At 50.6% G+C, this 26,572-nt stretch overlaps 1 protein-coding gene across 3 annotated transcripts; it reads left to right on the top strand.

Annotated features, from left to right (window-relative positions):
* The first annotated feature begins 854 nt into the window (after window positions 1-854).
* SH3GL1 (SH3 domain containing GRB2 like 1, endophilin A2) lies at window positions 855-25,242 on the top strand. Of its 3 annotated transcripts, none has more exons than XM_065745935.1 (10): window positions 855-983; window positions 17,445-17,513; window positions 17,625-17,697; window positions 18,342-18,485; window positions 20,338-20,471; window positions 21,323-21,481; window positions 21,843-21,946; window positions 22,883-23,007; window positions 23,482-23,535; window positions 24,836-25,242. In XM_065745935.1, exons 1-10 carry the CDS (start codon window positions 939-941, stop codon window positions 25,030-25,032), a joined length of 1,104 nt encoding a protein of 367 aa, XP_065602007.1. In that variant the 5' UTR covers window positions 855-938; the 3' UTR covers window positions 25,033-25,242. The 3 variants fall into 3 exon arrangements, with proteins under 3 accessions (XP_065602007.1, XP_065602008.1, XP_065602009.1); XM_065745937.1 differs by lacking the exon at window positions 855-983 and adding an exon at window positions 16,265-16,481; XM_065745936.1 differs by lacking the exon at window positions 23,482-23,535.
* The last annotated feature ends 1,330 nt before the right edge of the window (window positions 25,243-26,572 follow it).

The following is a 26,572-nucleotide window of genomic DNA, read 5'->3' as shown; positions in this document are numbered from 1 at the left end:
GAGGCGCTGATTGGATAAAGATAGGGAGGCAGGAGGAGCACAGAAGGTCCCCTCGCCCTGGGCCTGAGGTGGGGTTGCTGATGGGCGGGAGCCGGGGCCGGCTCTGCGGCTCTCACGGCAGGCTTTCTGCAGCGGTGGGCAGAGAGGTGGAGGCGCCCAGTACATAAGGTCCTTCAGCGGCCCGAGACAGTGCGCGAAATGGCGGCTGTGGCGGCCAACGAGCAGCCCCGGTCTTTAGGCGGCTCTGCCGCGGAGGCTGCTGGGAGTTGTAGTCCGGCTGTGGAGCATGAGCCGCTGGGAGCGGGAGCGTGATTCCTGCGGCGCTTTGGCACGGAGCGGTGCGTGGGGGTGAATGGCTTCCTAGGTTAGCGAGGCACTCAGAGCTGATAGCCCCCAGCCCTGCGCTGGGCAGGGCGCAGCTCCAGCTCAGCGTCCATTCATGTGGGGCACCCACAGCAGTGCTGGGGCCTCATTGTCTTCTGAGTGAAGAACTCCCTCTCATCTGACCTGAAAGTTTTAGTTCAAAAACCGTTCCTCTGCGTACCCGTGTACAGTCGCTCTCCCTCCTGTTTATAAGCTGCCATCAGATACACGAAGGCCGCAACGAGGTCCTCCCAGAGCCCTCTTCTCTCCACACCGACCCCCCCCCCCCAACTCAGCCTCTCCCCAAAGCAGCGGCGCTGCAGTGACGCTCCGCCGCGCCGCCAGGGGGCGCTGTGCTGCAGTGACGCTCCGCCACGCCGCCAGGGGGCGCTGTGCCCGCCTTGGGGCGGGGCGGGCCGGGCCGGGCCGGGCGCTTCCTGGCGGCGGCGTTTCGGCGGAAACGGCGGCGTTGGCAGCGGCCGAGCGGGCTGCGGGTGGGCTCCGTGTTTGCCGAGTGTCACCGCGGCGTTAAGCCGCACGCTGCGCGTCCTCAGGCGGCCGGCACAGGAGGCAGCATGTCGGTGGCGGGGCTGAAGAAGCAGTTCTACAAGGCGACCCAGGTGAGGCACCGTCGGGACCCGCACCCTCCCTCCGTCCATTGCGCTCCCCCCACCCTCAGTGTTCCCCAGAGGTGCTGTCCCATCTCCCTGCCGTTGTCCCACTCCCGCTTTGGGGTGCCCTGTGGCAGCGCCCAGGTGTGAACCCCCCCGGTCTCTGCTCCTTTCCCATTCCCTGTCCAGCACCTCTTCTGACACGGACCCCAGTGCTGTGAGCTCCGCTGCCATCCCCGCTATTGGCACCACCACTGCAGTGATCCGCCACTGCGGTGACATCGGGTCACAGCACCCCTAGATCAATCCCCCCGTCCCCATCGGCTGTCCTCCGCCCACATCTCTGCCACGTCGGATGGAGATGAGACCAGTACTGGAGACCACAGTGAGCGTGGAGCTGGGCAGCACAGTGGCACGGTCACCAGGAGGGATTTGGTTCCAGCACGGTGGTGGCCTCGCTATAGAGATCTGTACAGATTCACTGTGAGCTCTAAACCCTGTGGTTTATGGGCATTCCTGAACAGAGTGGGATTTTAGGAGTGATGCCTTCAAGGAGGAAGGGAGAGCAGTTGCATAAAGCGCAGCCTGCGGGGTGGTGTTCCCCATGGGTCGCTCTCCTGTGACCTCGGGATGTTCCCACTGCCATGATAGCACTGGGACTGAGGAAGATCAGTGAGGCAGAACCACAGCTCCCCACCTGTGTGTGTCAGGGTACGGCTCTGCTGTTTGGGAAGACTGTCAGAAGAGCAGTTTTTAGCAAATGAAGCCTTTTTGTGTCTCCTGTAATTATAGTACAGCTGTGCTCCTGAAATTAGCACTTGGGATTTTTTTTTTTTAATGTATTCTTGGAACAAAGCTGAATTTAGTAGCACGTCCTTAGGAACGCTGTTCTGGGTCCCCCAGTCATTGCTTTTGTGCCCCTGTTTTAAATTCAAGGCAGATTAATTTCCCACAGATCCACCGATGGGCTCTGCTTTCCATGTTCATAGTTTAAACCCTTCTAAGCTCCATCTGTGTACGCTTGCTACGTGTGTTGGTTCCTTTCTTGGCCATGTTTATGAAAAAGCATTTTGCTTAAACAGCAAAGTAATACATTCCTGAAGTCATTCCCCACCCCCTTTCTTACAACAGGAAAACAAATCTCTGCATCATTTTTTTTTATGACTTCCACAGGGGGAGGTTGTGCTGCAAATAAATTGTAGGAAGACTAACTAGCACAGATGTGCAGTGTTGTTGTAGTGGGGCAATTAGAGGTGAAAGCTCATCGATGAGTCAGAAGTAACGTGTTTCTAAGGCCTGGAAACATCTTTCTAAAACATCTGATGAAACTTTTCTGGGGGGAATTACTGTAAACTGAAGTGAATTCATATGTGGTGTTTTTGTTATGGATGTCGTTCTTTATTTTTTTAAAGGAACCAATCTGATTACGCATGGAAAAGTGCAGCTCTCTGCTGAGCAGCAGCCCAGTGCCCAAACTTGGTGGCCCATTTGTCTGCTGTGCGTGCATGCTTGTGTGTATGTGTTTTGAGCACTTAGCTTGTGTTCAAGGAATACTATGGTGGGAGAGAAGGTGTGCATGTGGCTGCATCTTGGGCTCTTTTGCAGCTCCCGCTGCTGCAGGGTTGTGGAAGGTGATTAAATCTGAAGAAGCCTTTCTGCTGGTATTTCAGTATGGTTGCCGAGTTGCTTTGCAGGATCTAGAGAAGCAGGGTGACAGGAGGGACCCTGCTACCACCTTCACCGTGTCCCAGTGGCTGGAACATAGGAAGGCAGCTGTGCTGCAGAGGTTTTCTTTGTCTGGAAACAGGAGTTGCTGGTTCTAGCTCTGCCCCTTTTCTGTGTTCTCCTCTCCTTTCCCTTTTCACCCTTCTTCCCCTTCCCTCCCCTGGTCCCACTCTTCAGCCACTCCTTGGCTGAAGGAGGAGGAGGATTAGCTATTTTTTGGCTCTCTTAAAGGTATCAGATGCTGCCAAAGCCAAACATGTGGAAGATCTTTCCTAAAACGTTGTGTTTCGTTCCACGTCTGTTATTAATTGAAGAAGAGTGCAGCCAGGACTGAGGCATGCTGGGCCTTTCAGTCTGGAGTGTGGGGATAGAGCTGGGTACCAGCTTCTGCCTCATGCTGTCACGCAACAGAGAGCCTAGAGTACCCTGCAAAAAGCCTTGCTTGCAATGCTTCAGGATGTGAGCCTGTGCATCCAGAACAGGTTTTGCTAGTTCACAGCAAAATGTTCCTCTGGAGAGAGAGAGGAAAAAAAAAAAAAAGAGACAGTACAAAAATAAAACCAGCCTTTAGAAAGTGGCCTCCCAAGAGGGAGAAGCAACTAGATGCACAGCTTGGAGCTCCAGCAGCGTGAGCTGGGTGCAGTATGGGAAGCTGCCATCACTGCATGGCTGGGGTCCACTGCTGGCCTCTCAGGTGAACAGGGAGGTGCAGAAACCTCCTGGTGTGGAGATGGCTTCACTTGCCCTGTTTTCTTTTCATACAAACCAATTTAAGTCCCAAAGTGGAAGATTTAGTATCTGCAAGACTTTCTGGTAACTGCAGAAATTTGATATGCTTTCTGTATAAGCAGGGCTAAGAAATGCATCTGAGCTGTTCCTTGGTGAATCCAGTGCCAGATGAGTGTATGTGCAGGTTCCTTCTCCTTACATACAGAATAACAGCGTTGGGTGGGTTATCTGCCATGAAGAGACAAGCCCTAGGGTGGAGGCAGCTCTGCTGTGATGTGGCACTGGTGAACGTGTCCCCTCCCTCTGCCAGATATCCCTGTCCCCACTGGGGCTTGCCAACTGCTGGCATTTCATGTATAACAAAGCCTTTCTGGAGACATGAGACGTGTTTTTGTGCTCCCATCAATCAGCAGATGCCCCGATGGCTCAGCGTGGGGTTGGATTCAGCCCAGGCTGGGGTCAGCACTCTTGTCTTGGAAGAATGACGTTGCTTATTTTTTGCCCCACACTGTTGCTCGATGCTGTTGTCATGTCAAACAGGATGAGTGTGCTCTGCATGGACCAAACCCAAACCTTGCTCATCCTGCTCGGGCTCAGCATCCAGAACAGCATACGAGTTCTTGTGCCTGCTGTGCCTGAGGAGCTGCTCGCCAGCCGCCCTCCTGCTTGCAATCTGCCATGGCTGCACTCAGTGACCATGCCAAAAGCATGTCGGGCAGCACGGCAGCCTTGGAGCCGTAGGATAACATCCTCTTCCCTTCCTGGGGTGTGCAGAATGAGAACAGAGAGTCCTGGTCCAAGACAAAGCCCAGCAGCCTCCCCCTCTGTGTGCAGAAGACAAAAGCCGTTTTCCAAGAGGAGAGTGCTCATTAGAACTACCAAACCCTTATAACATACACAGTTTTTCCTGATGTTTGATGATTGCTCTCAAGGCTCTTGAAGATATTTTTGAACCTGAGGGCCTGGGTTGTGCTCTTTGGCCTGTGACAGTCATTTCACTCCAGGAACAAGTGGTTCCTACACCCTGTACGGCTGCGATGCGTGCTCACTGTCCTGAGCAATGGGTGAAGAATCACCTGTGCCCACTGCTGTGGTGCAATGGCATCTGCTTAAAGGCCTGAGACATGAGCCTGGCCTCAGATGCACTGCACAGGGACTGTGTGGGAACCAGGAGAGGGATGGCATTGCTCTTTTTTTTTCTTTTTCTTTTTCTCTTTCTTCCTCTTGTGTGGTCTGGAGTGAGATTTCCTTTATTTCTCTTTGGGTGAAGTTCTTTCTGTAGTGGCTTAGCATTGTGGTTTCAGATGTTCTTCCCTCTCCCGTTTCCCAGATTATACCTTTTAACAGTTCCCTTTTTTTTTTTTTCTTTTTAAAGTTAAGCCAGTCTTTCTAGCACCTGATTCTCTGAGGCTTTCTCCCCCAGGCAGGAGATAGCTCTCCACTCACTTCCTTTGCCCCGTTTGCAGCTGGGCAGTGGGCTGCTCTGAGTGTCACAAACGTGCTGTGCGGTTCAGGATCTCCTGCTGGAAGGGAAATGTGCTGCTCAGCGTGCAGGATAACCTTTTACACTGAAAACAAAACCCACGGAGGCCCATTTCCCTGGCCTGTTGGTGCCCTGTCCTGCTGCAGATGTTTTGGGTTGTTCCTGTTTCCAGATGGAAGTTGTTTCCGCACTGCTAGATCCTTCCACACCTGGAGCTCGTGTCTTAGCTCAAGACAACCACTGCAAGAGCTTCAGCCACTGACAGCAGATGCTGGATGTGAGAGCAGTGGTGACTGAACAGTGGTATCCCCAGTGCTGATGTGGTGCTGCAACCTTATGGATATAGGACGTGAGCTGAAGCACAGTGCCAGAAAGTGGGCACAGAACCTCAAGACAAGCCAGGCTGTGCAGTGGAATGCAAATGTCGTGCTGGCATTTAGTGATTCCTCCAGAAAGAGTTAAGGCTGGCAATGGACCTGAAATGCACTTGTGTGCCACCTGAACTCAGCAGTTCCTCAGAGATGTGATGAGAGGGGCACACAGGATCCTGGTGAGCGGGCACTCTCTGGATTTTGTTTTGCCCTTCTGGGACACGAGGTGCACAAACAGCCCTTATATACCAACTTCTGTTTTGAAGTTGGGAGAACAGATCCTCCAGTTTTCCCTTCCAGGTTCTCCTCATGTTCCTGGCTCAAGGCAGTGCCACTTGGTGACAAAGGCTGAGATGTGATGTTGAAGTGCCTTATCTGGAAATATGAACTTGAACCAGCAAGTTGAGGGATTTGCTGTGTCCTGCCAGCCTTATCTTCCCTCCCACAGCACTCAGGCTTTCCTCTATTAATATTAACCTGGGCTGGAGTCCCCTGCAGTCTCACAGGTTAGTCTTTCGATGTTCATCTGCTCCTGACTCACAAGGCTGAGGAAAGGCAGATTTGCTTAAGCACAGCAAGATCTTGGGTGCTCAGAGTGCCAGCTAGCAATGTCAGAGAGCAGGCCGTGCTCTGCAGCCAGCCCAAGTGCTGCTGTCATCCTCATCCAGCATGCTGGAGCCCTCGTCTCTCTGTGTCATTGGAGCCCAGTGTTTCATGCAAGTCCGTGTATGGCAGGTGCAGATGTGGAGGACAGTGCAGGTACTCCATTCTCAGCAAACCTCAAAGTGAATGGGACTCAGGGAACAGGAGTTCCTCACCCTGTCCTCACTCACTGTAATGACTGAATACTGGTATAATGCCTGCTGCTACATCTACCTAAAATGACCGTAAGAGAGATATTTTAATATTAATTTCTGTCATTTCTTGCATGATTTCTCATTGATGAAATACTTGGCCTGGCAGCATTGTTCTGCTGGTTAATCATTGGCAAAACAGCCCCATGAGCACACCAGTTCCCAGCTGATCTCAGTGTTGTCCAGCCTGCCTGGAGTTGCAGGTAGAGGATGGTTCAGTTATGTTGACTTGGCATTTCTCATCCTTTTAGGATTGCTTTCACAATTTTTAGGCTCTCATGGTAATGAGAGCTCTGATTCTCGAAAGGCAAAGCAGAAAGCAGAGGTAGAAAGCTCTGGCTCCCTCATATCCTGCTCTCTGTGCTTCCCTCTTCATTTCTCATGTTAAACAGAGCACTGTTATCCCATGTTTACAGCTGGGGAATCTGGGACACGGGGAGGATGCATGACTCAGGGCTGCGGGGGAAACGTGTGGCATCAGGAACACTGATTCCTCATTGTCATCTCACGCTGTCTAAAATTGCCTATTTGTCTGACTGTTCTAATGGGTTAATTTGAGGGTGAAGTATTGAAAGTGTAAGACAGAGCTGGGGGGGGAGGGGGTTGTTGCTGGATGTAGTGGAAGGAAATCCTTCCTTCTGCTTCACCCTGCCAACACTTTCCTCCTGGGAAAGAGCAAAATGGGGATGAGATCAGGCAGACTGCCCTGTAAAAGCTGACTTACTCCTTTAGCACATTTGTTGTTCCTTCTCTCCCCCTTTCCTCCATACGCCAGCACCTTTTGCCAGGATTTGCAGCCCTGTCCAGCCCCTGGCAGACCCAGAAGGACATGGACCCATAGCATGGAGCTGCTGCTGCAGGAGCAGAGCAATTCGCCTTGCCAGAGATGCAGAAACACTCATGCAAAAATGAATCAAAGCTGCAAGCTGCCCGTGCCTGGGGGAGGCTGTAGCCTCTTTTGCTGCTGATGGCAGAAGGGAAGAGGTTCTATCTGTGCCTCTCTGAGCTGATGTCCAAGCTCACGAGTAGGTTTGTTGGATGGTAGGGAAGAGGCAGTACTGAACACTGTCCTCTCCTGCACCTTTCCATAGTGCCTGAGTCTCATGGCAACTTTTGCTTCATCTGCCTGAGGCATACAGTGGGTGCCTACAAGGGAACTGAGAGACTTGGGTGAAGAATGCACAGTGAAAAGGTCCTCTGTGCTCTGTGAGGAGTGGAATGTGAGGGGGTTATTGCAAGAACTGAGCCTACTGCACCCTAAATCAGTGCAGCTCATGTTGCTGTACTTCCAGGGGAGACTGCTGGTGTGTGCCACTGCCAAGCAAGATGCCAGACTGCTGGAAAAAAAAGAACAAAAACAAACAAAAAAGAAACCCACTCAGAAATAAAATAAATCCATAATTCAGAAGGTCTTGGGTTTGTAACGTCAGCTAGCCTCATTCACATGGGAAGGCAGTGATGCATCTGGACATTAATGCTGTTTCATAAGAGCCCCGTGCTGTGCTGTTGGACTCTTTACGTGCTGGTCGAATCCTGAGTGTGAGTGATGAAGTCGGGGCCCAGAGCTGGACACACAAGGAGTTGTTCTGCTGCTGCTTGTCTGCAGGGGTTGACTTTCACATCTTTCTGCAGATCTGCTCCCTCCTGAGCTCTGTCCCCTCTCTGTCATGCTGTATCCCTGGCCCTGAGCTGGGGGAAGGTGAGTGACATCTGCTCAGAGCTGGGGCAGAAGGGGAAGGAGCCGGGCTCCTCAGGCTACAGCTGCCACACAGCATCGTGTTACTTCTCTTTTAGTGAATGTCCGTGTGACACGACTTAGTGCAAGTTTCACACACACCCCTTGGCCTCTCCCTGTCTAAAAGTAATATATAATTTTTATAATATTTTTTTTTTTCCAGAAAGAAAGGTTTCCTCTTCCACCTCCCCCATCCCTTTAAACTGCAACCCCATCACTTTCAGGTTCCTGTTGACAGGAAGCAGCCGTGCTGGGCGGCCAGGGCTGCTGGCGGCAGCCATCCAGGCTGGAGCTGTAAGCAAGCAGCTCCCTGGATCCCCTCCAGCAGCAGCAGGCTTCCACCTGGGGCTGGGAGGCAGGACCTGCCCTGCTGCTCCTCCTGATGTGGACATAGAGCACAACCCCATCCCAAGCTCATCCCATCCTGTGCCACCAGCTTCGTCACCAGTACGTGCTGGTGGAGCTGGGATTTCCTTCCTGAGCCACTGGGATCTGAGAATCTTCCTATCTCACGTGTTAACGAAGTTCAGAGCATTGTCACTAATGAGCTTGTACTTCTGCTTTGAAAAATTAAGTTAAGCCCATCTCCATAATGTAATTCTGTCTTTCAGACAGAAGGTAAAGTTTGTGTGATTAAAGCTTTAAAGGGCTTTTTCTGATTGAGAAAATGCTTCATAATTTGTCCCTGAATTTAAAACCAGGCTGTATGTGCTTGCTGGGCCAGACTTTATCTGGCTATTATAATATATTAAGCACTTTTTTGACCAAATTTATGTTGGCTTTATAGGACTAGCTATATTTGACATTATTCTAGTCACCTTCATGACAAGAAAGGCAGAAAACTGGTGAATAATTACCCACCCACAAAGCAAATCCACTGAGTAAGGAGGTGCTGTTCTTGCCAGAAGGATTTTTTTCCCTCATCTTCACTGTGTAGCAAAGTGGTGAAGCATTTAGCAAGCATCTCGTCGGTGCTGACGTGTGGCTGCACACGTGCTTTTGTTGGGCAGGCACAAATCTGCAGCACCAGATGTTGCTGGAGCCATTCTCATACATAGCAAAGCTCCTCATTGCACTGGGTGCATCTCCAGGAGGAAGGGAATCTGCACTCTGTGTCAGAGAGGGATAAAGCAATACGGGTGTTGTGTTGTCTACCAGAATTTCTGCTACACCTGTTTCTCTGGCAGCAAGGCAGCAGTGATAGTGTCATCTGCAGAGTGAAAGTTCTGCAGGAGCCTGACCTGGGTCTGCTGGCTCCCTGCGGCCTTGCAGATGTCACTCCCCCTCTCCTTTTCCTTAGGATGCTGTGCTCGGATGTGATAACCACCAAGCCTTTCCTAGTATTCACGTTAACAAAGGAAAACGTGTGTGTATCATTTGCTGAATTATTTCTCTCCCTCTTTGATGTTTGTGTACACTGTGATTTCTATCGTTCTTGTAGTTCTCTTTTGGCCAGCTCTGCCTGTGTTAAGGAGGGCACGTCAGCAGTGCTCTGCATGTGTTTTCCTCTCCTCCTCTTAAAACTGGGAAGGGAGATTACTACCTTTCCTTTTACAGATCTGAGCTGCTGCTGAAGATCTCTCACCACCCTTTTTGGATCTGTTCTGTCCGTGAGCCTGACTGCTGACTCACCTCGTTGTCCCCAGTCCTCATTAACACAGTCTCCATCTAAACCTGCGTGCAGGTGACTAAACCCTCTTACCTAATTGCTCCATGTGTCCTGTCAGCATGGCTTTGGCTCATCAGAGCTAGAGCTGACCCTCTGTACCCCCATTCCCAGCTCTGTGATGGTCTCTGGGCTCTGCTGTACTGGTGGCTTTTGTTGGATGATGCCATTCACTGCCCTGCACCCCGGGGTGGTATTTTTCTCATGTCTCAGTTTTCACTGGAGCAGAAATCCTGTCTGCTGGTTGGGAGTCCTTCTCACAAGCTGCCTCGTGCCTGTTGTGTTCTCCTCAGGGGCCTCCAGGTGTCATAAACCCTCCTACTCCTTTTTTCTATTGCTTTTCATGAAATCCTGAAATCCCTGGCAGCAGCATAGCCAGGCTGCTGGTTGCTCTGCTTCAGTGACATCAGAACTTTGCTGCTGTCTCACAAATGAGGCAAAACCAAACTCCAGGAGACACTTCAGCACTTTGTACCTTCATGCCATATCTGCTGAGCAGCTCCAAGTGCCAAATGGTAGCAACCGCTCGCTCGTCTTTTCCCCTGCGTCAGAGGTCTGGAGGAGCTGCTGGGAAGTGATTGCTCAGCAACTTCAGAAAAGTCAGGCAGCAATTAACAAAGGCTTTTGGAGATAGGACGTGGGGAGGTTGGGCAGGAAATCTGGATGCAAGGCAAATATTCCCCATTTCCCCTTAGTTTACTGTAGTTCTGCAGCCGTGGCACGTGGGCGAGGAGATGGGCAGTGCCAGTTGCAGAGAGAACTGCTGCTGCTTTTCCCTGTGGTTTTGTTTTCACTGTTTGCTTGACCCAGTTTTATTTAATTCTAGCTGAATAGAAATGATGTCTCATTTGGTATAAAGCATGTGAGAAGTAGCTAATAACAGGAGAAAATGTGATGCAAGGCCTCGTTGCTGACTGTTGGGAGGTGCCTGCTTTCATGTGGTAACCCCGTGGCAAGTGTCACCCAGAGCAAGAGGTAAGGTCTGAAACTTCTCTCTGGTGCCAGTCTGTGCTCAGGGTAGCAGCATGCCCCTTCTGCAAGCCACGACTTAAATGCTGCCATCCAGCATTTAAATGAAAGGATGAATTCCCTGAGCAAAAAAAGTGGCTGCATTGCACTGGCCTTAGCCCTGTGGGTGAGACCTGCTGGCTCCTACTTAAGTTACGTTTTCTAATTCATGCTGTCCTCATTCCTCTGAGCCCATCTGCTGGATGGAGATGAGTCATTCGATAATGCTTTGAGTAGGTGATTTGACAGGTGGCTCCCTAGAAAGCTGTCTTTGCATACGACAGCTCTTTCTTTGCGGTTCCTATGTGATAAGATTACAACCTGAGGTCACTTTGAAGGCGTTCTGCTAGAGAAGGAGAGAAAGGAGAAGGGGAGGGCAGAAGGCAGCAGGAGTACCTCTACATGTGTCTGGATAGGTTCATCGATGGTGCTTGGTCTCAGGAGGGAATGGCTCTTCCTGTAAAATAAAGGAACAGTGAAGGCAAGAAAGCCCAGTAGAAGATTGAGGGCTGGATACCAGAGTAAAAACAGTTTTGTGAGTGGGGAGATGGGATGAGGTAAGTGGCAGTTGGAACTGTCAGGTCCATACGCCCTGAGAAGTGAGATGAATAGCAGAACTGATGTTAGGAGCCAGCAGCAGTGTCTCAGGTGGAGGGGCAGCGAGGTGAGAGCTTTGCCTGCTGTTTGCCTTCCTCTCATCTGCCTTTCTGCAGCCAAACAGAGTGTGACAAAAGGTGGGGCAGTGTCTGTCGAGTCATATCCCACTTCTGGTTTGATTCTGCTGCTAACCTGTTCTTGACAGTAGGCAAAATCACTTCCTCTCATTCTCTTTTCTGCTTAGAGTGGTGACTTTTGGGCTGGGGAAGTCCAGCAGGTGTGGTGGTACTGACAGAGCTGCTGGGAGCTCGCAGCATTCTCCTGCTGCTCAGGGCATGGTGGCTTGCTAGGGAATGTGCCTTCCTCCTTGTTATGAGATGATAATTGTTCATCCCCTATTCCACAGAATAATGCTTCAGTCTGTTTCCTTCTCTTTAAAGTAGGTCAGAAGCTGCCCAGATTCGGATGCACTTTGCTGTGGGTGTGCTGGTCACTGCTTAAACTGGGATGTCTGCTACCTCTCTGCAGTGTCATTCCTCAAGAAAGGGTTCCTTGCATTTCCTAAAAAAGACTTTGAAAGCCTCTGAGGAGGCAGAGTGCGACCAAGGGTAAGAAGCAGACATGAACAGACAGAATCCAGAAAGAACTAAAGGCTCACTGGGGTAAAAAGGTGTGTTTGCAGTGCCAGTGCTCCCAGTGGGCTGCTGCTGCCCTCCTCACCCACAGCTGGGGATGCAGTGAGCTGCAGGAGATAGGGATGGAGGGGAAGTGGTGCCTGCTGTTGGACAAGCACCTTCCACTCTTGCCATGCTCCCAAGGATGGTGCTGGGAAGGTGATAGTTGTCATGAGAGCTTAGGGACACCATGGGTACTTCCTAGGTGCTGGAGCGGAGTGTGTTTCAGAAATTTGGGGTTCTCCAGCCCTGCTACTGCCAGATCCCACAACAGGAGAGTGCCAGCACTGCAGCTGAGGGATTAGACCCACGTGCTGCCCAACTGTTCTAAATATACGTGTAGCAGCAGCGAGTTGTGTTGGCTCCGTGGAGCTGCGAGCTCCCCACTGCCTTGTCCTTTGTGATGATGAAGCTACTAGCGAAGACAACCAAAAATTACATTTAATTCCAGGGAGTTGTGCCTTACTGAGCTATTGCAGTGGTGTGATGGCTTTATTTAGCTCCCACGGGCACAGCTCACAGCAGCGTGCTGTTGTGCACATCCGAAACTGCTCACCAGCAATCCCAGCACTTCCAGCTGTGTTTTCCTTAACTACATCTCTCTCCCAGGTTTTTGTGTTGCACTAAAGCCTCGTTCATCTGGGATTCAGGACACGTACAGCACCTTTTTTAGCTAGTTTGTGGGCTGGTTTGGTGGTTTTTTTTCCACTGAACTTGCTCTTTTCTAACGCAGGCAACCTGGGCAGAGCTGCTCGTCTGTTTGCTTGCCTGTGGTTTTTATTTCTCAAAAGGGCACTTTCAGTTGAAGCATGACGCTGGGAGGTGGCAGGGAGGAGGGAGAAGACTTTGGCACGTCAGTATTGGGTAGGATAATGTTTTCATTATAGTGTGGGCAACTGCTTTGAATGCAGTGATTGCATATGTTTGATATGTTATAAATAGCACTAGCTGTTTGCTGCGGAGAAAGAATGTGAGTTTTGAAGGAAACAATAGGTTTTTTCCTCTCTCAATGCGTTGTGCTTGTTTGAGGAAGTTACATCCTACCTTAATTTCCCAGTTGAAAGTACTTAAAGGTTGAAAAGCACTGTGTCAGTAGGATGTGTGAGGTCCCCGTCGGGAAGTTGCTTGTTGGCATAGCACCGACTTCAGGCTCTGATATCCACAGGCTGGGCGGACAAAGACTTGCTCACCTTTAGGGACAGTGCTGCACTTCTCTACTCTGCTGATCTCGAGATGGAGGGGATTCACCAGCACTCCTCAGCTGCGAGAGGTTTGCCTGGTGGCATCTTCCCACTTGCTTCTGGCTCTAGTTTCATGTTTGATGATCGTGCTGTACACTGATTCCATTTTTTTTCTTCATATCTGTCCTTCCTCCATCACCAGCAGTGCAGCACAGCACAACCCATGCTCTGAGCTGCCACTCGTTAGCTCTGGAAATGGCCATGTCTGCTGCTGGCAAGGCATCTTGATGCTCTGTACTCCTAAATACATCCACACACATCTGCTGTGTGGAGAAATGCACTGGGCACGGCCTCATGTCACCACCAGGATTTTAAAGGGGTGGTGCTGCAGCCAGCAATGAGAGGAGAGCATCTTTGCCAGGGTGTGCCAGGGTCCTACTTAATGCCACTGGGATCTGTTTAGGTTTCAGTGATGGCGTGGGCAGCAGCAGATGCCTGCCAGGTCTGTCTGATTCATTGGGTTTATGTAAGGATGCACCAAATGACAGGAGCATTGTTGGATTGTTTGTTATTTACCACGAGCTCATCTTGGGGTTGAAGAGCAATTGTGTAGGTTGGGTGAAGGAGTGGTGGGATTGGAGGGGGATGATGAGGACAAGGAGGGGTGTGTGGATTTTGTGTTGTGTCAGGAGAGACAACACAGCCCTCCCTCATCCCTGGGCTTATGTTTCTCTCCCACTCTCTGCTATAAGAGAAGCCCCTCTCCATCTTGTCTTTCTTATCCCTCAGCATACACAGATCATTCCTTCCTCTCCCTGTTGCCAAGCTCCTGTAGTTGGCTAACAAAAGGGCTTTCATTTCTGAACATCTACCAGGCTCAGCCCTTCGGTAGTGTTGGGACGCCAGAGGTAAGTGTGATTATTTGAGTTCCCATGCTTCTACAAAGGAAGCCCCTGTGAGTTGATCCTCGTTAAAATGGGGCTGCAAAATGCAGTCAGGAGCAAAGAGACAGATGAAGCAGAAGCTGCGTGCCGTGCTTTGGAGTTGGCCCTCCCGTGGAGGTGTTTGCTGGGTGGGAGCCACCACCACACCTTGGCACAGAGCCGGAGCCGTCCAACAGGACTGCCATCAGTGCACCTCCCTACGCCTTGAGATCAGCTCGGAGCTATCTGGGGCATATTTTTCCTGCCAACGACCTTTAATTATACACGGGTGTTGCTTCTCTGCTGGCCTGTGTGTGCACCGTCTGCTTCGTCCCTATTTATTGGTGGTTGTGATGCCTGCTAAAGAGCCGTCCTGTTTTGAAGCTGTTTTATCTCGCTGATCTGTGACGCCTGGCTCTATTGCCTTGTGCTAATATTTGCTGTAGGAAGCACGCAGCTTTGACTGCTGTGCACTGCAGCCGAGGGCTTTTGCTCTGCCAACTGTGTCCTGCTTCCCTTGCATTGAGCTGCTTGCTCTAGGCTTAACATTTTGCTGTGTGCCCTGTCCTGGCCTCCAGTCTGTGCCCCTTGTTCTGTCACTGGGCACCACCAAACAGAGCCTGGCCCCATCCTCCTGACCCCATCCCTTTAGATATTGATTAGTACTGATCAGATCCCTTCTCAGCCTTCTCCAGAATGAACTGCCATGAACATGCCAGCCATGTCCCTGGTTCACATCCCCGCTTTCACCGGGGGGAACCTGTGTTAGTTTGTCCTCTTGCCTGACAGATTTGGGACTGTTGGGATGGAGATGGCACACAATCCCTCCTTCTTTCCTCCTGAGATGAAGCCTCCTAGCTTAATTAGAGCCAGCAGGGAGAAAACCTCAGTCTTATTCTTCCTTCCCAGCAGGGCACCAGTAGCATTTCTTGGATGTCAAAAGGAGGATTAAATTAGTCTGCAAGCGAATATTCCTCCTTCACATCTCTGTGCTCTCTGAGAGAGTGCTAAGCCTCCAAAATCACTGTGGTGATGGCCGTGTTCGACATGGCATGCCCTCCCTGATTACGGCAGAGCTCCCCGTCAGAGGCGGCATTTACGTCTTTCTGGGCTGCAGATCCGAGTGTGGGTGGGTGGGGGATAAGCAGGGATGGAATTACTCGGGTTAATTGTACTCTTCCTAGGTGTATAGTGAAAGAAAGGACGTTTCTGGAGCTGCAGCCTTTGGGAATGTGATCTGGGCTGTGTAGAAACCCCTTTCTGGCCACGGAGGCTGCGTGAGGAGCTGTCTTTTGGCATGGAAGCACAGGAGTGTGCGGTGGCAGCTGGGAGCGAGTGCCCACGCAGGGTCTGGAAGGCAGAGCAACCGCTTTGTGGTTTTTTCTCCCTGCTCCAAAGAGGAATGTGTACTTCCCCAGATCAGCTGGCACGCAGGAGTGTGTGCTGGCACCCCAAGCACAGAGCAAGGATCCAAAAAAAGCAAGAATTCAAGTTTTGGTTGTTTGCCCATCTGCAGGCAGCTCTGCGGTGATAACACCCCTTCGAGCCCCTCGTGTCTCTTGGCATGCTCTTGCTGAATCTGTACTCTTGCTCTCCCTGCACTTCCCGTGTCCTTTCAGGTGCTAGGAAAAAGCTGGTGAGGACAGGAGGAGCGTGCGTGCACCTTTGTGGGGCTGCACGTGCAGTGACATATGAAGATCCATTGGGGCGTACACCTGAGAATGAGATCCAGAGCCAAGGACTGGGCTGAGTGAACATGGAGAGCACTGACCCATTGCTTTCCCCCAGAGACTAAATGTCCAGGAGAAACCACAGCTATCTCTTTGTAAGACATCTGGGATCCTCTGCTTCCCCAGAGAGAGAGAAAAGCTTTCCCCAGGCGAAGTGAGGCCCTGAAAGGCTGCTGCCTTCTTTCTCAGCTCCTTCAAACTCTTGCTCTAAAAGGATATTTTGGCCTCGCGATGATTTATGCTGCTGTTGCTCAGTGCAGAGCTGTCACTCAGAGGAGCTCTCTGCCCTCTCTGAGCCTCTTCCCTGTGATGTCTGCATGCCTTGAAGCTCCGAGCAGCTGCAGATATCCATCTGACCACTGAGGCACGAAGAGCGCATTGACCGTAGCAGTGCTCAGCCTAGCACCTTGGTTGGCAGCTCATTAGTTGTTTTTCTTTACCAGTTCAGGGTCTAGAATTGGGATTTTGCTGAATCCCTGTGGACTTTCCTTTGTAACAGCAATCATTTGATTTTGGAGCTAAGCACTGCCCGGTGAGTGCAGTGGCACAGAGCTGAAGGAGCATCTCTAAGTGCATCTGGAACTGGATGCTTGCCTGAAGAGTTTTTTTCTCCTTGTCCTCTATGGAACCACTCTGAGTCCCCATGGGCACCACAGGAAGAAAGACTTGATAAAATCAGATATTTGATGTTGAAGTAGATAAACCTGTATTGTTTGTCCAGAGCTGGAGTTTTGACTTCAAGCATGAGGAATCCTGGCAATGGGCTGTGGCAGGCAGCAAGAGCCTGGGAGCCAGCAGCCATTTCCTAGAGCGCTTTTGATGTCTGTGGAGGTAATTTGCTGTACACAGACCCGCTGTGGGGCCTGGCAATCACTTGTGGGTGTGTTGCAGGTAGCTTTGGCCGATCCATTGAGCCCCATGTACTGCCACTGGCCTCGCCCCATGGGAACAGAGATGTTCCTTTCTATTTGGTTTGTATGGAAGGACACTACTTCAGTAGGATTTAACAAAGCACTTCTGGCACACGTCTCTCAGCTCAGGAAGTTGAATGGTGAGGCTTTGGGAAAAAGTCTTTTCTTACACTAAGTGGTATTTTGAAGAAAGCTGATAAGCCCTTCGTGCCAAAAGCAGCCCTGCCTTTGCAGCTGTGTCAAACATCTTGCTGTTGCTTTGTTTTAGAACAGACATCAGAGATACCTCAATAATTGGATCTGAAATTTTTCGTGTAGCTTCCATAAATCTCTTTATCCTTCGCTTAAAAAAAATCTTGAAATACAGAGCCCTAGATCCTGAGCTCTCACCATCTGGATTGCAAGGAGTTGTGGTTTAAGGCTTTGAGAGGTTCGTTTTGAACTTAGTTCTTGTACTGGCTGCTGCAAGCAGGGTATGTTAATTCCCTGTTTACTTGCATTTTGCCATGTGTGAAATTGAAGCCTCACTTGAAATGGAGTTGAGAGACAATGCTGTTGCTCGCTTTTTCCAGAAAGCGTTGGAGTTGGAGCTGTGAGCTGAGATTTTAAAGTGCTTTGTAGCTTCTGCCAGGTGGGGAATATCCTGCCTGTGTCTAAAGGCTGAGCAGTGCCTTGGGAGGGTAGGGGATGTTTATTTTTTTTAGTGGGGCAGCATTGTTATCACCGTGATTTGGGCTGTTCCTACTGCCTCCTTTCTCTTGCAGGTGCTGTCTGGACCACCCCTGTTCTCTTTCTGTCCCCAGGACTCTTTACCTCTCTGTATGAGGTAGAGTGGACAGCCACTACTGTGCCTGATTCTTCCTGCCTTGTTCTTTTTCTGCAGCTGGTCAGCGAAAAGGTTGGAGGGGCAGAGGGGACCAAACTTGACGATGACTTCAAGGAAATGGAAAAGGTGAGCAGTGGATGGGAGAAATCCCTAAAATCACACATGTAAGCCTTCTGTGACCTTGCCAAAGCCCTGAGCTGATCTTCACTGCTGCTGGATCATCTTGTTTTCCTACAGAAAGTGGACTTGACCAGTAAGGCAGTTACAGAAGTATTGACCAGGACAATAGAATACCTGCAGCCAAACCCGGGTGAGTTGCTGGACCTCTCCTGTCCAGTTTCCTCTGGCTCCCAAATTGGGTAAGAGGAGAAGAGACAGAGGGTACAGAGAGACCTCAGAGAGAACCTTTATGGCCTTGAGGTGTGCTTTGCTAACTGGCTGAGTTTAGTGGGGTCTCACCCTAGATCACAGTTGTTTTGTGATCATATAGCCCTCTTGATCTGTGATGTTTTTCTGGGCTGTAAGACACTGCTGTTGCTATCAAACAGTGAATAAAACGGACACATCTTTAACCTTGGATCTAGGAAAGATCTGGGGGGGACCTGTTTTTACAGAGGTGCCCAGAAAAAATGTCATCTCTGGGTTGGGAAGGGGTGGTTAGCTTCGTAGCCATCACCTCCTGTGTTTCCAGGCAGCTTGTTCAGAGAATGCTCCAGGGACTATGGGAGGGCTGGGGAAACTCCTTTGGCCTTCACCATTTAGCTGTGGGGATCTATATTTGTTTGCTGTCTTGGAAAAGAAACTTTTCATAGCAAGTGATATTTCTGGTAGATTATGACAATAGCACTTCTTGGCTTCGGGAGCCACTTAAAAAAAAAAAAGAGTTGGCAGTGGCCAGCAGCTGCTGGCAAGTCCAAGTAATTGCAAACACGGCTGTGCCTGTTTCTCTGCCAGCTTCCAGAGCCAAGCTAACCATGCTGAACACGATGTCGAAGATCCGTGGGCAGGTGAAGAACCCTGGCTACCCACAGTCAGAAGGGCTGCTGGGGGAGAGCATGATCCGCTACGGCAAGGAGCTGGGCGAGGACTCCAACTTCGGTGAGTGCCCCGTGGGGCTGCTCCCTCCAGGAGCGTGCAGATGAGACAGTGAAGTCTGGTGCCAAATTTCCACTCTCTTCTCTGGATTACTGAAGGGCCCTGTGACCCTTTATATCACTTAGCAGCATGTGCCTCTGGTCCAGGCCAGTAATGAGTGCCAGATCTATAGCAGTCTCAGAGCAAAAGCACGGCAGTGGCTGCACCTCATTCCTTAAACCAAAACCAGGGGTAAAATCCACAGCTCACTGCTGATGTCTGTGCTGTCAGCACCCTCTGTACACTGGCCCTCGCTGGGGCTCTTAGAAGAGGTCTGAAGGCTTCCACCCAGGTAGGGAAGGAGTGAGAGGAACCCAAGGGTACTGGATCACAATCGATGACATTAGGCTTAGGTCCAAAACTTTTTAATGCTTTTTATTGAATACTAGGATAAATTTGCATGTGGGAAAAACTATCTCTGTGCTTTTTAAACTGAGCATGGTGATGTGGAAATCAGACTGAGCAAGACGAGGTGCTTGAATATGCAGTAGAGCTCTGCTTTGAGGATTCTGTCTTCATGGGGTAACTTCTCGTAGTCATAAAACAAGCCACGTGTGACTGGTAGGTAGGAAAAGGGTGTGAAGCTTTTTGATGTCATCAGTCTTAACCCAATGAAACATCAGCTTGCACATGTGACAGAGCTGGTACAGTGCACAGCTGTCTGATTGCTTCCAGTGCAGGGAGGAGCCTTCTTGCATCAGGAAAATTGCAAAGCTCTGGCTACTCTGTGGGAGTGGAATTCTCGAGGGTATCTCTGGCTGGCTCAGAACTCTGTATCTCTTGGCTTGCAGGAAATTATTGCAGAGCAAGGGGGAAGGAAGTTTTTAGAAGAACATAGCAAACCTGGCTTCCTTTAATAGCCTCTCTTCACAGAAACACTTAAGCTGATACGTTTTTATTTTGACAGGTTATCTGGAGTTATCACCATTGAAATAATTCTTCTGCAGATACTCTGTTGTATACTTTTTTTCCACATGGACAGCAGACTGTTGGTTTCACTTTACTCTCTATTTCATTTGCATTAGTCTCCTGTGCTCATGTAGTGCTGAAACGATTGGTTTGCCAAAGCTGCACAGGAATAATTTAATCTATAAAATGGTTTCTACTGGAATAAAAAGCCAAGACTAAAAATGCTTTGCTGCAGGGCTGCCTGGTTTAACTGTCATCATTAGAAGGAGCATTAGAAAAGCTAAATAGGTTTCAGTGAGCGGCTCTGAGTTCTAATTCAGAGAGTGGTGGAAAAAGAGATAAGATTGGCTCGATAGAGGTCAGTGTCCAAAGTGAATGGAAGGCTGCAGGTTGGTTGTTGTCACCTGGGGAAACTTGAGAGGTCAAGAGTTCTCTGGGCTTAAAACCATCTGAACATAAGGATGGCCTGGCTGAATCAGGCTAAATGTACTCTGCCCCTGGCTTCTGCTGTCAGCAGTGGCCAAGCAAAGTTAAAGCACTGCTCAGCCAATTAGTAGCTCAGGGACTCCTGAGCTAACAAAGCTGTTTACAAAATACTTTTCCCTTCCTCTGTGTAACGTGTAGAGATTGTTCCTTATTTTCAGAGGAAGAAAATGAAGCACGTTGGTGAAGTGTCTTCTGTGGAGTTGGCACTAACGTGCCATTGCCTGCTGTCACACCAGTCAGCACTCCCTGTGCCCAGCTCAGTGAGTTGCTCCAGATAGAAACGTGGAGGTTTTTGACACGTGACAGAACGTGCACATGCTGGGTGTCATGGCAGAATGGCTCTGCATGCAGCTGCCACAGACTTTGGCTCTATTTAACTGGCTGGCCTGTTGTCCTTTTCTCTTCCTTTTCTCACTCAAAGGCGATGCACTGCTTGATGCTGGGGAATCTATGAAACGTTTGGCTGAAGTGAAGGACTCACTGGATATCGAAGTCAAACAAAATTTTATTGATCCCCTCCAGAACCTGTGTGACAAAGACCTGAAGGAGATCCAGGTAAATGCCACAGTGTTGTCTCTGCCATTTATCTCCTTAGATTCTGGCCTGTTCTGGCTAATTAGTGCATGTGACCACTTGCTCCATCACAGTGGGAAACAACGTGGACTTGCACAGTTATCACTTCTGTTCCCCTGCATGTCATGTGCGTTCTCTCTCAAGATTTGCTGTTACTTCCTCCCCTGTTCGGTGCATTCAGCACCACTGCCACTGTTCCTGAGCAGCTTCTGAAGTTGGATGTAGGTTGGAGTAGTTCACTATTCACTCTGCTTTATGAAGGATGCCGTGATAGTGTGCCACAACGTGTGTTCTGAGCTGCTTGCATTTGGTGCTCATTTAAACAGTTCTGACCCTAAGCTGTTACAAGATACAATAGCCAGAACCTGTATCCCAATTCCTGATCTCTGGAGATCCCTGTCACTCACAAGGAGCTGAAAGTAGAGGCCCAGCTGTTCATTTCCCTGAAAACCTTGCATGGGAAACAGAGCTGAGCTGCTCACTGTCTTGTTTTCATGCAGCTCCCAGCTAGAAGGGGGTGAAATTGTATTTTCATACCAATCTGTTGTGGGTTATTCCTCAGTAAAAAGCACCTGCAGCAGTAGTGCATTGCCAAATAATCTGCTCCTCTATATCATCTTGCAGCAACCCTGACATGCAGCTCTTTATCCTGTGTTGGAACCTCGCAGGAGTCTGAACAAACGTGGGAGCCACAGGAGTGTTTGCTCTGAGATCAAGTTTCTGAAATGAATGAGCTTGGTCTGTGACTCGTGCTGCCTTCTTGACTCAAAAATTCAGTTGCTTCCAGTCTCTGACTCTTGCCTCTTTTTCTTTACTGTTCATCTTCTTTCCAGCACCATCTCAAGAAGCTGGAAGGGAGACGCTTGGACTTTGATTACAAGAAGAAGCGACAGGGAAAAATCCCTGATGAGGAACTCCGACAGGCCATGGAGAAGTTTGAAGAGTCCAAGGAAGTAGCAGAGACCAGTATGCACAACCTCCTAGAAACTGATGTAAGTGCATGGAGGGCACCTGGACTCCTTGCTGTCCCTGGGGCTGAGAGCTGGGGGTGGGTTGTGTGTTTCCATCTGCGTGAGGGTGCCATTGGGAATGAGTTTGGCCAGATAATGCAGCACCCTTGGGAAGGATTTGACCAGCTCGAGAAGGGAAGCCGAGGGGGTGGGAGACAGTGGCCTCTGTTCTGCTGAGTCTCAGCCAGAGCCTAGTCCCTAGGATTTGAAATCCCAAACCTCATCCTCATTTTCCTGGGGAATCTGTCCCTTGTGCACATTTCCAAGTATGATCTCAGCCCCAGTGGGAGTCTCCTGTCAGCAAGGGAAAGCCATTCATCCTGCCTTGGTGTGACTCTCACAGATTGAGCAGGTGAGCCAGCTGTCGGCCCTGGTGGATGCTCAGCTGGACTACCACAGGCAGGCAGTGCAGATCCTGGATGAACTTGCAGAAAAACTCAAACGCAGGTGAGTCTTGGGGGCTTTGGGCACTCCGTTTTCACAGCCACGAGCTGTGTGTGGGATTTTCCAGTAAATACCTGGCTCCCTGTCTGAATCTGCCCCCTGGTGTTAAAGTCAGTTCCTGCAGTCGCTGCAGCTTCAGTCCAAATCTCATTCAGATCATTCATATCAGCGATGGGCACATTCTAAAATACAAAACAGCTTGTCTGTCCTTGCTTCATGGGCAGCCAGGCTCTGCTGGTTTGAGCAATGCCTGAATTGGAGTGTGCAGTTCCCAGGGAGCTTGATATTGAATTTGGCAATGGAAGGGTGGAAAAGCAGTGCACCTTAATGCCAGTGCCCATAGCTCCTTGCATTTTGGGCTTTGAGCAGGTAGTATCTTTTAGCCAGACCTAGGATCAAGTAACTGTACTGTTGGAGCAGATGGATCAGATGTCATCAGCTGAATCTGCCTGCCCCCTCCTAGCTTAGTGTCCTTGTGCCATTAGCTTCAGTTGTAGTTAGGGAGCTGGAGTACCTGGTGATTTAGCACTGCTGCCCTGCTGCTCTTCTGTCATAGAAGAAACCACTGAATGGATGCTGTGTCTGGCTGGAATTGAGAAGAGCTGGGAGTATCCTACCACAGCAAGCTTTCAAACTGCAGCACGAGTGTCCTCTGCTGGCCTGAAAGCAGTGGTTGCCTGAGCTACCTCTACAGCAAAGCCTAGGGGCATCATCTTCAAAAGGCTGAGTTGGAGGTCTGAGGTGGAGGCAGCTGAGACTATGGATGCAAGGGGCCAGTTATGTTTGCCTTGCCCAGCTGGGAACACAGGAGGGAAAGCTTCCTTTTCTACCTCAGGCAGCAGCATGCTTTCTCCAAACCATTCACACCAACAGGCAAGATGTGCATTGATCTTCTTAGACTTCACTTTAATTTATCCACATTTCTTTTAATTCTACCAGAATGAGGGAGGCCTCCTCACGTCCCAGGCGGGAATACAAGCCCAAACCCAGGGAGACATATGACTTTGGAGATACCAACCAATCTAACGGGGGCTTCTCTTGTACTCCTACCCCTAAAGTCTCAGGTAAAGTTGTCCCATGTATGTCAGTGTGCACACAGGTGCCTCCGAAGCAGTGTCCTGGGGATGGAGGGGAACTGCTCTGCCTGAGAATTATGATTCTGACATGTTGGATGTGCCTGCACAAGCTGGTAGCTCTGAAAGTGTCTTAAACATCTCTAAACTCAGGCTGTTTTCTCTTGGGCCCAACAGCCTTTGTTTTCTTGACTTTGGAGAAGTCCCAGGAGAGCCTCTGGTCTGGGTCACTGACTGATAGCACCCAGTCAGTGACACCAAGGGCAGAAAGGAAAAATTAAACATCTCTCCCTCCCCATCTTCCATCACGCTGCATTTGTCCCTTCCTGATCCCAGCAAGGCAGGTGGTTTTCTAACAGCATGCAGGATGCCATGTTTCTCCTAACAGAACCTCCCTTTGGGCCTTGCCTTTCCCTGTCTCCAGTTCCTGTTGTTTTAAGCATGTCTCTTTTTGTTTGGAAGCAGCTTCCTCCTCTTTCCGATCCGACAAGCCATCCCGGGCCTTCGTCAGGAGTATCCGTGAGTTTCCTCCCACTGCACTGCATGATGTGTGACCATCTGTCCCCACCCTTCCTTGCTCCTCCTTCCTCGACACTGCTTCTCAAAGCCACTAATACCCCTGTGCTGAGGCACTGTGCCTGGCCAGCAGAACAGCTGAGCTAAAACATCACCTCTACCGAGGCCCAAATTAACCCAACCATGCTATATTGAAATTTACCACCCTAAAGCTTTTGCTCACCTGGATGAGTTCTAGAAGCAGTCATCCTGCAGGCACATCCTGCTTGAGCCCACAAGGATCAGGAGCTCTTCCAGGAGATTATCAACCACCTTTTTCCTGTTACAAGCCACCCAGCCTTGATCTGTCTCTCCTGCTCCTACTAGCTGCTCCCCCCACCATGCAGCTGGAGGCTGGGGACAGAGTGGGCAGTGCTTTGGTATATGGTGTGTGTTTTGTGGTGTCTGGGCAGCAAGCAGCCTCAGATGGGTTGTGATTTGCACCAAGTTCCCATGCAGAGCCCACAGGTTGACTCGAAGGGGCTCAGGAGCTTTCAGTGGGGTACAGAGGCAGTCTTGGATGCATCAGAGTGGGGCAAGCAAGGGGTTCATGGTGGTACAGTAGTGGGGCAGAATGGTTTATGGTGCCTGAAATGTGGTACATGCTGTGGCTGTGGGACCAGCTTGGTGTTTTGAGAAGTTCTCTCAGAAAAGAAGGTGCTTGGCTGCTGCTTTTGGTGTTTTCCAAGTTCTAATGCTGAGTCCTCTTGTGCTGTGGAAGTTCAGCAGACCAGGTGTGCTTGGCCTCCTGTTGTACCATTCCCCATGTCCTGTTTGGAAAAGCCGTAGCACAGAGCCCTTCCAGGCACTGAGCAACAGGGAAGGGAACTGGGGCCCTGGAGTGGTCTGCATTAGCTCAGCCTGCTCTCAGTAGGATCTCTACAGCTGCAAAGTTTCGTGCCTGCTTTTCTCCCATTGAAGTAGGGGAAGGCACAGGGGTTGGGGCTGCGCTCTGGGAGAAGCTTATGAGGGGAAATGTTTGGAACAAGAAGGCAGAGGAACTAGTGAGCTAAAACCCATCGAGGAGTTCAAATTAAATTGATGCTTTATCATCCTGAGTGCAGAGCTAAAGCACAGTTTCTGCCAGGCAGGGAAGAGCTCCCAGTGCTCACTTGTCCCACTGGGGCTGTGCAAGTCCTGGCTCTGGCAGACCTGGTGAGCCCATGTGGTGTCTGGGACTGGAGTGAGCAGCTGGCTGCCTGCTGTAGGGCTGAGGTCAGACTGTAGGCAGCCAGCTCACCTCTTGCACACCCTCTCCCCACAGCTCACCTGGACCAGCCCTGCTGCAAGGCACTCTACGACTTCGAACCTGAGAATGATGGTGAGCTGGGCTTCAAGGAAGGTGACATCATCACCCTGACCAACCAGATCGATGAAAACTGGTACGAGGGCATGATCAATGGCCAGTCAGGCTTGTTCCCACTCAACTACGTGGAAGTGCTGGTTCCGCTACCTCAGTGAATTGGCATCTCTCCCCGTTCCTCTCCACTCATGCCCCCACACAGTGCAGGGCTGAGCCTGCATTCCACGTTTGTCCTGACACTAGCCCTCTAGTGAGGCGGGGAGAGAAGACACGGCCATTTCCTGTATCATCTCGGGGTGAGTTTGCCACCAGGGAACAAGCCAGAAGGGTCAAACAGCCCTATCCTGGAGAATATATTTTATCTTTTTTTTTGTCCTTCTGGTGCTTGAACTTAGGTACTTAATGAATCCTGCCAGGTTCTCCCCAGTCTGTACATTCAAGCTGGGTCATAGGCCTCTCCCTGTCCAGTTTTTGTCTTTCCTTTGGTCCAGTGTCCGTATAAACCAGGCTGGCTGTGCCAGAGAGCTGGGGTGCATGGCCTTCATGCTGAGTGCTACCCCAGGTCACTTGGGGTTGAGCAGCCCTGAGCCTCGTGGAGGGGTTTGCCTCTATTTCAGCCATGGTGTGGGCATCTGCCCCTGAACACTACCCACCTCCCCTCAGCTCCCAGCCCCTGCTCATTCTAACATCCAGCTGCTGTGGGAAGGGACTGCAGCTTCCTCAGCACCCCACAGCCAGGGCTCAGTGGAGGAAGCATGGGGCAGGGCAACACTGTGACACAGAACAAACACTACACCAGCTCATGGCAGTGCTGAGCTCTGTCTGGAGCTCTGTGCTGTCCCTCCCCTCCCTGGAGGGGGGCAGAGATGTCTGAGGCGTGATGCTGGCTCTCTGCCCTCTCCATGGCACAGTTCAACTCCTTTCTGCTCTGGAAGTGTTTTAAGCTGGGTTGCTTCTGTAGTTTGGGCTTTTTCTGCTGCAGCCTCTACATGCAGAGCTGGGAGGTGACTCGAGGGGCAGTCAGGCTGCAGCTCAGGGTCTGCCCATGGAATCATAAGTTCAAATGGACCCATAATGATTATCAAGTCCAACTCTTGGCTCCACACAAGGGAGGCAGATGATGGCTTCTGCCCGTGGTGTGGTCCCATGCAAGATCCACTCACCCCCTGGCTCTGTGCTTGTTCTCTCCATCAGCACCCCACGAGGCTGAGCAGCAGTCCCTCCACTTGCTCCTCAGGGCTGCTTGCTTTGGACCAGGTTAATCCTCATGTGCCTTTCCTGCCACCCCCTGCTCTGCCCCCCCCATTCCCATCCTCCACCCATTGGGAGAAGCTGCTCCCTGGGCTCTGTGACCCTCAGCTTCTGCTCTCTGCATACAGATTCAGTGGAAAAGGCATCTTATGTCTCTGCACCCCTTCCTTCCTGCCCTGGGTCGTCCCAGCTTCTTTCCCCATACATGTTTTGGAATGGGGCTGGGATCTACAGTGCTCAGCATGTCCCCATCCCCTGGAGAAGCGAGCATGGCACTGCCTTCTGCACCCACAGCTCCTGAGCTCCATTCCTTGTTTTTCCAGTGTTGATAGAGAAGTGGTTTCCCTGCTCTGGGGGTCTGGCACCTCTGCTGCAGCGCTTGGCAGGGCTCTGGTGCCACTCTCCTTGACCAGCACCCTCCTGGTCAGCGTGCAAGCCTTAGCTCCC

The sequence above is a fragment of the Cyrtonyx montezumae genome, unplaced genomic scaffold, assembly GCF_038088225.1.
Source record: "Cyrtonyx montezumae isolate F1298 unplaced genomic scaffold, pur_monq_1.0 scaffold_39, whole genome shotgun sequence".
In the NCBI taxonomy this organism is placed as follows: Eukaryota; Metazoa; Chordata; class Aves; order Galliformes; family Odontophoridae; genus Cyrtonyx; species Cyrtonyx montezumae.
Note: the sequence above shows the minus strand (reverse complement) of the source record. Positions and strands in the feature narration are given on the sequence as shown.

Coding starts and splice junctions, on each gene's coding strand:
- SH3GL1 (XM_065745937.1), top strand. CDS start 16,410: ATGGGCTGTGGCAGGCAGCAAGAGCCTGGGAGCCAGCAGCCATTTCCT. Junction 17,514..17,624: donor ACTTCAAGGAAATGGAAAAG/GTGAGCAGTGGA, acceptor GTTTTCCTACAG/AAAGTGGACTTGACCAGTAA. Junction 20,472..21,322: donor AAGACCTGAAGGAGATCCAG/GTAAATGCCACA, acceptor TCTTCTTTCCAG/CACCATCTCAAGAAGCTGGA.